We start from the raw sequence: 12,091 nt of genomic DNA on the forward strand, positions 1-12,091 counted from the left end.
TAATTTTCAATAAATGTTTCCAGGTTATACTGAAGTTATTCCTGTATTTAAGGACTCGGGTTTGTACATCTAGAAAAACACAAATTAATTTAAATATTTTTATTGTAAATGTTCTACATAATTTACTGTAAATGTTCTACATAATTTACAGTAAATGTTCTACATAATTTACAGTAAATTAGATCCTTGTCTATTAATTGATTTTACTCATTTCCTTCATAGAAACATGAGAGAGAGGTATGAACTTGAACTGAATGAACTGGAAACAAGTGAACGAGAAGCAAGAAGTCGTTATCTTGAAATGAAATCCATATTAGCTCAAAAAGAAGAGGAAGTTATATATCTCAGAGCTCGTCTTCACACACAGGATATTGAATTGTGTGAACTTCAACATGTAAGTTCTTGAAATTCATTAAGTAATATTTCATTTGAATATTAATACCTAAGAAGGTGTATGACAGAGGTTTGCGAGTGAATTTAGGACAGATGATTGATGTATTTATGAGAAAAGATATTATTATCATTACTTTATTGACTTAATATTACAAAACTTACAAAGGTAAAAAGATACATCATTTACTATATAAATTGTATAGATAGATAGATAGATATTTTATTGACCACAACATATACAGCTCATATTTACAATAATTATTTACTTCTGGTCCAAATAAAGGCACAAGATAGATTTCCTTTAGCGAAAATATTGTGTCCACAAAAATATATAAACAAGCAAACAAATTCCGACTAATAACATTGTAATAACACTCCAAATCTATTTATTATAATTAGTTCTTTTAGAAATTCTGGATTTCATATACATAATTACGGTGAGTGTATAAAGGAGAAATGTATATTCCTGATTACAAGAGACAAGCTTTAAAAAGGATAACACTGATGTCACATAGTTTGAAAATTGAATTAGGAAGGTGGAGTAGGATCCCTTATGAGTTACGTATTTGTGTATGTCCGGAAAATCAGGTACAAGATGAGAAACATGTACTATTACATTGTCCGCTTAGCGCACACATTCGTGCGAAATGTCGTAACCTTAATTACTCGGACATTGTAAACTTGTTGAATGAAGGAAACCCAATAGATCTTTTTACAGAATATAACAGAGCTTAGTATGTGGCTTTCGAATGTCTGGGATGGGATTCGGGAATATAAATGCTTCAAATATAAAACATGATAAACAGAAATGAAAAGAGAAAGAGGCATTCCCTGGAGGCTTCGAAATGTAAAGGCTTGTGACAAAATAGGAAATCAAAGAGAGGGTTGAAGTTAGCCCCGGTTATGGTGCAAGAGAGAGAGAGAGAGAGAGAGAGAGAGAGAGAGAGAGAGAGAGAGAGAGAGAGAGAGAGAGAGAGATTTAAACTGATATGAATAAATGTGTGGTGAAGGACATTTCCGGTTTCAGGCAAAGGGTTCACCACATTAAATAAACAGCCTTGAAATATGAAGAAATGTCACGATCCTCAGTGATGAGGTATATTTACCGCTAAAAGCTCATACTAATGAAAACTAATGTTTATTTTTTTTTATAAATTAAGAAAAAAAGAAATTCTTGCCTGATTTTGAATTAACAAATTTTTTGAGAAAATTTTTTTAGATATTTAAATATTGACCAGTTTTTATCATTCAAACATAAAAAATAGGGAATTAGCATGCAAAGTTTTGAATACTCATATTTATTAACACCTATACCAACTAATAAAAAAGAAAATAAAATGAAGCTTGTTTTCTCAAAACTTTAAATTTTTGGAGAAAATATACTGTTTTTTTTTAATATTAACCAATTTTTATAATTGCAACATGAAACAATAGAGAATTTTATAGCCTACATTCTATACATTTACCTTTTGAAAAATCGCAAAACTTTAATATGAAAACTGGCCACAATTGAAAGTGGTATCTATGCTTTAATAAAATCATATTTATGTAAAAAAGCAAAATGGAATATGAAACTTCCCCATGTACAACTTTTAGAATATAAAATTGCATTTCTGATGGTTTTTAAATAAAAGAAACTTTGAAGTAACCCCAAAATAACACTGTTTCAAATAAGGGCCACAACTTGGTCCAAATAAAGCAGTGTTGTTTTGGGATTACTTCAAACTCCTATTAATTATTGATTTTTGACCAATTATTTTTTTAAACTATTTGAAAGAATTTCATGCTCTAAAATTTTTAATTTGGAAATTTTCCTATTTTTATTTTTTATATGTACTATTTTGTCAATGTATAGCAGTCACTTTTAAATGTGACTAATTTTCATACAGGAGTTTTAATTTTTTCTAAAAGTGAATATACAGATTGGTCATAGAACTCCCTATATTTAAATGTTTGAATAACAAAAATCAGTCCTTCTTTTAAAAAAAATAACGGCATTTCTTTTTCTTTAAAAAAAAAAAAACATGCTTTGAGAAATCAGGTTTTTTTTTTTTGTGTGTGTGTGCATAGATTGATTGAATAGGCTTTAGTATTTATAAGTAGGGGCTTTAGCAGCAATTTTCTTCACCACTGAGGATGATAAGGATGTAATCATCATATTTCAGGGTTATTCACCAAGCAGTGGTGACCCCTTATTATCACTCTCCACTCACAATTACAGTATATAGGCTACATGTATGCACACATAAACAATGTGGGGGCTAGCTTAATATATTCTTGTATGTGAATTTTTCTGAACAAATTTTACACTTAGGTATATTTAGTTATTGTATTTGACACTCCATGCATCTTCCAGAAAAATTATGACATAGAAATTATAAATATATAAGCGAGCAGACAAAGAAATACAAAGCGCATTCCATAGAGAGACATGCAGTATACCATAGAAAACATAAGAAAAATGATAATCTGTTCCTCAGGAAATCATATAAAATGGTGGAATTACTGTATATGGGTTACTGAAATTAATAGCTTCCCATTGGATTTAAAAATAAAAATCACTAACTCAGGTCAGAAGACAGATGTGTATGGGGCTGGGCGTGCTTGCGTAAATATATAAAAAGGAGTTTTTAGCAATAAAACAAATTGGTTTTATTAAAAGAACTAATTGAAACATGAAGCATAGATTTTCTTCTTTCCAAAAATGCAATAATCAACAGCCGTTCCAGCTCCATGGAAGACATTCCTCATTTTAAATGACTCAGGTTTGTATACATACATACATACATACATACATACATACATACATACATACATACATATATACATACATACATATACCTAGGCACTTCCCCAAATTTTTGGGGTTAGCCTACATCAAACAAATGAAACAGAAAAGGGGACCTCTCCTCTCTACGTTCCTCCCAGCCTGACAAGGGACTCAACTGAGTTCGGCTGGTACTGCTATAGGTAGGAAAAATAGAAATTACTGTCAAAATTGAATGTAGATTAATGTTTGCTATTTATTTCATGAAGTGCAATTACATAGAAAAATTTGAGTATTACATGTACCTAAATAAAGCTTGTGATAGAAATTTAAAAGAAGCAATTTATTGATTTTGAAGTATATATTATGCAAAATTATTTTTAAATTTACTTTAAGTCATTAATTAAAAGGAAACTTTATAAAAAGATGTGCGTGTTGGAAGATGAATAGTCCTGTTTAAAATTGGGTCTCAGAAATGGTAGTGATATGTTGTGATAAAAGAACCATGAGAAAAGGCCGATATAAGTATGGTATACAAGCGAAAAGGGGTATAGAATAGAATGTGGGGGGATTATGTTTCTAGATGATACAGTTAAATAATATTAGGGAAAATAATCTTCTGAAAGAGTTTTAGAATGATTTCAATTCCGTGTGAGATGATTGTTAAAAGTGAATATTAGCAAGAGTAAACTCATGAGTGAAAGGAAGCCAGGAAGATCAAGCAGAAAATGTGAGAGGAGAGTTAAAAATTTCTTTAAAAAATTTTACTTAGATAAGAAGTGTCTGTAAATGGAAATTGGTGTATAGGAAGATTTTATTGGAGGTAAAGTATGAATTTTAAATGTAAATAAAAAAAAAATGCCGAAATAGATTATTAGTTTAGTATCTGTAAAGTATGGGGTGTTCTAATGGTAAGAATGGTGTCCCTTTATATATGTACAAAATAGCAAGTGGTGTGTTGTGCAGTGAGATGTTTATTCTTTTTATCATAAATTTATCATATCTACGTAATTTATTTCAAACCATGATAATCCAAATAAGTTTTATAAGAATATTTCCAACTGGATTCCACTCACTTTCTTACCCACCAAAGAGCTGTTTTAACCGTCGCATAATGTTATATTGCATTTTTTATTACCATAGATCATCTTTTCTTCCAAGGTATATGGAGAGTTCCTACTACTTTGCATGTTTCACATCTTTACTTTGATGCTCTGTCGGATAATTTAATTTTCTATTACATTATGAACCAACCACATGTTTTGTTACAGTAACCATATCAACATCAATTTTTTTACTCCTCTGACGTCCATTTGACATTACGAGCTTACTATTATTAACATTTACTTTCAACTTGCACCCCTTGCAAAATTTTTCAAACTTTTACCCAACTTCATCATACATTCATTGTCAATTATTAATTTCGCATCAATGGCAAATATCAGCCAGCTATTCGCAATTCTTTTTCTTTTCTTATAAATTTGTGATTACATTTCCTGTAATTTCCTTTGAATTTAGCATCATTTTTTCCATGAAAATGTGTTACAACTGATAAAAACCACAATTATTTTAAGCTTAATTTCTAAATCAGACCATTCATTCTCTATTTGAAATGTTCTAAAAAATTTTCCTTTCACCAAGAAAACGTTTTGAATAGTCTCAAAGAACTACCTTTTAAACCTTACGTTAAAACCCTTATAATCACATCTTGATCAATTCTTTTCTTGGGTCAATGTACATCTCGCACAGCTTTTCCTTCAATCTTTAACTACCCACACGGACATTGTATAACAAACTCTACATACACACACCTTTATCTTCGTGTAAACCCATAATGTTTTATGCATATACTGATTTTGTTATACCTTTCATTACTGCCACTTGGGTTATGTTTCTTCTTATGCTGTATAACACCATAAAAAAGGGATTTTGACGAAGGAAAAATCTATTTCTGGGAAGAGGCCTGTGACGCCCGGTGAAAAGTCCTTCTTTGTACCTTTTCTTATATATTGGAAGATTTATATTAGAAAAGGTACAAAGAAGGACTTTTCACCGGCCGTCACAGGCCGCCCCAGAAAACTATTCCTATCATATCTTCATCAACTTGTGAATTTCACAAGCTCATATGACATTATAGGCGGAGATGATAGTTTAGAGCATTTTATATAAGATCAGTATTGTATCAATTTATCGGAACTGATTTGCAGTGTTCAGTTTAGTCCTTATATTCATAGGCCCATTTTAAAACATATATGGTTACTTAGAATAAGACTTTTGATGGCAAGGTAAGAATTCTATTGTGTATTGCTGAGGTACTAAAAAAAACAATTTTCCTATACTTTTATATTTCTACTTTCCAGATGTTCCAGCCGCCTGGAGACTAAATTCTGTTCTGATGTTGGAAGTTTACACATGGGTCCAAAATCAATTAGAGGATTTTGATAAATAAATTTTTTGTTATAATTTGGTGTTCATTATTCTTAATATCATCTCTTAATTTGTCCCAAAAACAGTGCCTATACTGTATAGAAAAGCAGTGGAAAAATATACAGTAGTTTCTTATTCTGGAATGGAATCTTTCACAACAGTAGGACATCAGTTGCATAAATATGTTGAATAATATAGTAGGTATAAACAAAGAGCAGTGATAAAGCTGTGTGTTTGATATGAGGCAAATTAAGCTTGTAATTAATAAGAAATTTCACAAAACCAATTAAGACAATCAGAAAATAATTGGTTTAAGGATGAATTTTGAATTGCAAACTATACAAAAGGGCATAAACAAAACAGATTATTATACAAGAATTTTTCTTTTTTAAAGTTCAGTGTAGAAGGCAACCAAATAGAAATGGGAAGAAATGCTAGAAGTCTTTTGTAACAAAAAATTGGGCATTAAATACCAGAGGCAGTGTTAGATACTAGTGTATCAGACCAATAAAAAATGGCAGCTAAATATTTAACTAGGTATACTCACACGCACAGATTCAACAATCCCCAACTTTCTTTACCAACTACAGCCCGCTGGCTCGGCAATTTGTGGGAAATTATGGTTTCCAAATTGTACCTCACGGGGTACCCTCTCTCACCTGGGTATGACCACTCCGTGTCGCTGAGGGTGACAGGGAAGAAATATATTCACTGTATTTAGCCATACACTTGCTCTTTAACATAGGGGAAGATGTTCTTTATCTATCAATGCACTTTCATACAATTGTATTCATTCAGTTACTCTCACAATTTTATCTTTAAAAATGATCTTCAAACTGACAGTTCACTTTTTATGCAGTAGCTACTGCATCAATTTTCCTTATGAGTGAAGGTATTATTCAACAACAGGAAAATGAAGCTACCTAATCTATACAAACCTCAATCAAATGAAGTTTGTATTCAATTAAATATTCTTCAGTCTTTATGAACTTTTTGTTATATTTCACACGTAAATACAAGCAAACACTGGAACCTTACACAATAATATAATACTACAATACTGTACTTTACTCAATATAAGAATCTTTATTATATTGGAAGATTAGATGGACTACAAAGGTTTGGCTGTGATGCGTGATAAGATACAGTCTTTGTTCTCGTTATTATTATTATTATTATTTTTATTATTATCATCATTATTAGCTAAGCTACAACCCTTGTGGTGGAATTGTTCGGCACCATGTTCTTGAGGACTTGCACTTCAGGGCCTATAGGAAGGTGATCACTTTTTTTTTTACCCCCCTATCAAAGTGGGCCACTAAACACAATAGCCCGTTTATCGGCGTGTATCTTCAAACATGTACACCCTGGTCCTCTAACTTCAATAGATCAGCAGCAAGGAGTATCAATGCCAACATCTGATAAACTGCAGATATAACTGTGGAGGAGGGAGGGGGTCACTTGAAGAGCTTTCAGTTCTTTAGTAAGGATATAAATATGCACTGGAACATTAGTTTGCTTGATTCTATTATTACTATAAACACAATCACTTTATTATTATAATCATTATTATTACTAGCCAAGCTACAACCCTAGTTGGAAAAGCAAGATGCCATAAGCCCAAGGGCTCAAACAGGAAAAAATAGCCCAGTGAGGAAAGGAAATAAATAAATGATGAGAATAAATTAACAATGTATCATTCTAAAAACAGTAACAGCGTCAAAACAGATATGTCCTATATAAACTATTAACAATGTCAAAAACAGATATGTCATATATAAACAATAAAAAGACTCATGTCAGCCGGTCAACATAAAAACATTTGCTCCAACTTTGAACTTTTGAAGTTCTACTGTACTGATTCAACTACTCGATTAGGAAGATCATTCCACAACTTGGTAACAGCTAGAATAAAACTTCTAGAATACTGTGTAGTATTGAGCCTCATGATGGAGAAGGCCTGGCTATTAGAATTAACTGCCTGCCTAGTATTACGAACAGGATAGAATTGTCCATGGAGATCTGAATGTAAAGGATGGTCAGAGTTATGAAAAATCTTATGCAACATGAATAATGAACTGATTGAACGACGGTGCCAAAGATTAATATCTAGATCAGGAATAAGAAATTTAATAGACCGTAAGTTTCTGTCCAACAAATTAAGATGAGAATCAGCAGCTGAACACCAGACAGGAGAACAATACTCAAAACAAGGTAGAATGAAAGAATTAAAACACTTTTTCAGAATAGATTGATCACCGAAAATCTTGTAAGACTTTCTCAATAAGCCAATTTTTTGTGCAATTGAAGAAGGCACAGACCTAATGTGTTTCTCAAAAGTAAATTTACTGTCGAGAATCACACCTAAAATTTTAAAAGAGTCATACAAATTTATAGAAACATCAATACTGAGATCCGGATGTTGAGGAGCCACCTTCCTTGACCTACTTACAATCATACTTTGAGTTTTGTTAGGATTCAACTTCATACCCCATAATTTGCACCATGCACTAATTTTAGCTAAATCTCTATTAAGAAGAAAGTAAAGTTGTTGGTATGAATGGCTTAATAGCTTAGTTCCTTTAAGTACAAACTGGTTCTCACTTAACACAATGGTTTGTATAGTGGCAGTCGTAGCTGGTTTGGTTTCTTATTTAGGGCTGTTAAACTTCTTGAATGTTTCACTGTTCTTCAGTAGTAGTTGGTGCGGTTGTTGTAGTTGTTCACATTATGGTGAATACACTTGTTCTCGTTATGGTGGATATAGTGGTTCTCGTTACGATGGCTGTAGCTGTTCTTGTTAGGATGGATATAGCGGTTCTGCCGTCCCAGTCTCAGGTAACGGGTGACTTTGGGTCGAGAGGGAGGGATGAGGGCATCTGTTGGGTGGAGTTGTAAGGCCTGCCCAAGGATGCATTCTTTGGCCACAGTGAACAAAATTGCGTCCTATCTGGAATGAGAAGACACGATTGGGTAGACAATGCCAAGAATGATAAGGGAAAGTGTTGAAACAGATCTATTTAATCCTTTGCTCAAGGGGACTAGATGGGTTATCACTTATCTCGGATGGGCAAGGGTCAGATTTTAGGTTAAAGTACCAGCGGGCAGCCTCAGTTAGTTGAAGTACAGGTAGAAATTTACGAGGGATAACTGCGTTGGGGTATTTGGTTTGGGCAGTTGGTTAGAGAGCACAGAGCTAGTCGGCGGTATTGGTGGCATGATAGTTGGCCAGTCAACGCTGTGCGCTGACTAAGCCGAGTTCAGCGCATTAAGTGGCCATTCAGGCGGCATGGCTGTCAGGTGGTCAACCAGGCTTGGTAGCTGGTTAGAATGTAGAACTAGTCAGCCGCAGTGGCGATTGATTCTCAATATGCCGAGGTCCGTTGTATTCTTACCGCAGAATCGTCAAGTACTGCTGGTACTTACAGGGGGAATATATAAGTCGTCGGAGATGCGTTAGAGCAGGCAGAGTTGACGTGCGTATTCTGCCAGGGTGTAACACAGGGCGGGTAAGTCGTATGTAACTATCCTGGACAGCCATGGATAGTTCGATGATGTTTTCCCGCTAAAGGGTCTTGTCAAGCAATGTCCTTTCATTCCAAAGGGCTAAGAGGTAACATTGAGCTGGTCGGTTTTCTCCTCGATGAAGATGAGGTCTAGGTAATCCTTGAAGATGAAGAGCTCAACTTTCACGTCTTTGATCAGTTGTCGGATCTGACAGACCCGTCTTTGGCTGATGGCTGGTTGTGATGGTGGTGGGGTCTGTGAGGGACCTGCTGGACTGGGTGTGTTCATTTTCCGTTGTTACGGGTTTATGCAGATATAGATCTGAGCTTGGGCCGCGAATCATGGAATACTGTACATGATTGCGGGTTGTAAGAATCACTAGAGTGGATCAACCTAGGTTGAATTTTCAGGGTTGAGTAGCAAATCACTGAACAAATGATTGAAGGCAGTATGAATCAAGTGTGTGATTAGGTTTATTAATTAGGTTAGGTTGGAGCAGCAAATCAGAGAATATATCATTGGAGGCTGTATGAATCACAAATGTGATGGTATTTAGATTAAGGTTATAAGTGTAGGGTAGTGAGTCATCGGGCTGCGAATCACAGAATACGCGATTGGGGGTTTTATGAATCACCAATGTGATGGTACTTAGATTAAGGCTTTAAGAGTTGTGCAGTTGAGGCTACATGAATCACGAATGTCATGGTACTTAGGTTAATGTTTTAATGTTTGTGCAAAAAATCATAGAATATGTGATTGTAAGCTACATTAATCACAAATGTAATAATACTCAGGTTAAAGGTTGCAAGGGCAAATCTCAGACTAAATGACAGGAGGCTTAATGAATTGCATGTGTGATGGTATTTAGGTTAAGTGTTTAATGGTTATGCAACAAATCACAGAATATGTGATTGGAGGTTACATGAATCACGAATGTGATGGTACTTAGGTTAAGGGTTTGGCTGGGCAGCAAATCAAAGAATGTGTGATTGGAGGCTACATGAATTACAAATGTAATGGTACTGAGATTAAAGGTTTGGCTTGGCAGCAAATCACAGAATATGTAATTGGAGGCTACATGAATCGTGAAGGTGATGGTACTTAGGCTTAAGGTTTGACTGGGCAGCAAATCACAGAATATGTGATTGGAGGCTACATGAATCATGAATGTGATGGTACTTAGATTAAGGGTTTGACTGGGCAGCAAATCACAGAATGTGATTGGAAGCTACACGAATCACGAATACGATGGTACTTAGCTTAAAGTTTTGGCTTGGCAGAAAATCACAGAATATGTGATTGGAGGCTACATGAATCACAAATGTGATGGTACTTAGGTTAAGGGTTTGGCTGGGCAGATAATCACAATATGTGATTGAATGTTACATAAATCACGAATGTGATGGTACTTAGGTTAAGGTTTTGGACGAGGAGCAAATTACAAAGTACATACAGCAGTTCTTGTTATGGTGAATTAGTGGTTCTACCTTCCCAGTCCTGAGTAACGGCCGACTTTGGGTAAGAAGGTTGGGGTATGGGCATCTTCTGTGAGGTAAAGTTGTAAGGCCTACCCAAGGATGAGGTCATTGCCCACGGTGAACAAAATGGCATCCTGTCTGAATGAGAAGACACGATTGGATAGACAATGCCAAGAAAGGAGGGTCTTAAGATTTTGAAATTATGGGTCAGGAAAATTAGCATGAGTGGAAATGTAGCTGTCACGGGAATGATAAACCAATTATAACAGGAAAGCGTTGAAGCAGATAGATTTAATCCTTTGCTCGAGGTGACTGTATGGGTTATCATTAATCTTGGGTGGTCAAGGGTCAGATTTTAGTTTAAAGTACCAGCGGGCAGCCTGAGTTACTTGAAGTACAGGGAGAAATTTACGAGGGATAACCGTGTGGGGGGATTTTGTTTAAAAAAAAAAAAACAGTAGATATTCAACTGAAATATTAGCAGGGATTTTGGGAATATGAGCGATTAAGCAAAAGTAGGTTTGAATGGCATATGATGGCTGAATCTGGCTGCACGTCTTTCTCTCGGAAGATCTGACAATCCGAGTGACTTAAAGAATTGTAATTTTAATGAGACAACTTTTCTTTAATCTCTTTCAGGATTTTAAGATTCAGGTGTCGTTCGAGAAGGTAATCTTTTATGAGCATAGGGGTCAGTTAATCTGGCAATTGGCAATACGAATAGTGATACCAAAGTGCAACATGTTTAAAGAGAGAGAGAGAGAGAGAGAGAGAGAGAGAGAGAGAGAGAGAGAGAGAGAGAGAGAGAGAGAAATTGAAAAGTTATCAATTTTGATACCAAACATGGATAAATAAGGCTAAGAATTATATAAATGCATTTCAGGTTAAACCGAATGGTGTATGGATAAATACAAACTTGTTAGTAACACTCATAATTCTAATGTTAATTTTAGTTCAATACATAGCATGCAAGTTTCTCTTGGTTCGAAATCATTGTAAGATTTCGAGGTATATCAGTTTAAACTAAATAGTATATTACAAATAATATAGATTTGTTAATAGCACGCCTAATTCTAATATTAATTATTTCGAGGGTTGACATTTTTAGGAGTTTGTTCGCCTTGTAAGATTACGGAAAAGCCTGGTTGTAAAGCAATATGATTTAAGGCCAAGGGTTCCAACAGGAAAAAAATATCCATGTGAGGAAAGGAAATAAGTAAACTACAAGAGAAGTAATGAGCAATTAGAATAACATTTTAAGAACAGTAACAACAATAAAATAGTTTTTTTTTTCGTAAATAAACAATAGGAATAGCCTTATGTCAGGCTTATCAGCCTGTTCAACATAAAAAATTCTCGGTAAGTTTGAACTTTTAAGGTTCCACCGATATATGTTTTGACTAATGGATATAGACAGAGAATAGGAGTGAAATTTTGTTTTGATAAATGTACAGTATTTTAGTTAAACTGGATAATCAAAAAAGTAAATCATACACCGAACGAAAACAAGGCACATTTA

At 34.3% G+C, this 12,091-nt stretch overlaps 1 protein-coding gene across 2 annotated transcripts in view; it reads left to right on the forward strand.

Moving 5' to 3' along the window:
* Positions 1 to 5,623, forward strand: part of LOC137621504 (myosin-11-like) — a 197,660-nt gene extending 192,037 nt beyond the window's left edge. For both annotated transcript variants that reach the window (XM_068351856.1, XM_068351857.1), the window contains 2 exons: positions 223 to 394; positions 5,521 to 5,623. In XM_068351856.1, the coding sequence (XP_068207957.1) occupies positions 223 to 394; positions 5,521 to 5,544 (196 nt within the window). In that variant the 3' untranslated portion in view covers positions 5,545 to 5,623. The remainder of the gene's footprint in view (positions 1 to 222; positions 395 to 5,520) is intronic.
* The last annotated feature ends 6,468 nt before the right edge of the window (positions 5,624 to 12,091 follow it).

The sequence above is a fragment of the Palaemon carinicauda genome, chromosome 28 (assembly GCF_036898095.1).
Source record: "Palaemon carinicauda isolate YSFRI2023 chromosome 28, ASM3689809v2, whole genome shotgun sequence".
Taxonomy (NCBI): Eukaryota; Metazoa; Arthropoda; class Malacostraca; order Decapoda; family Palaemonidae; genus Palaemon; species Palaemon carinicauda.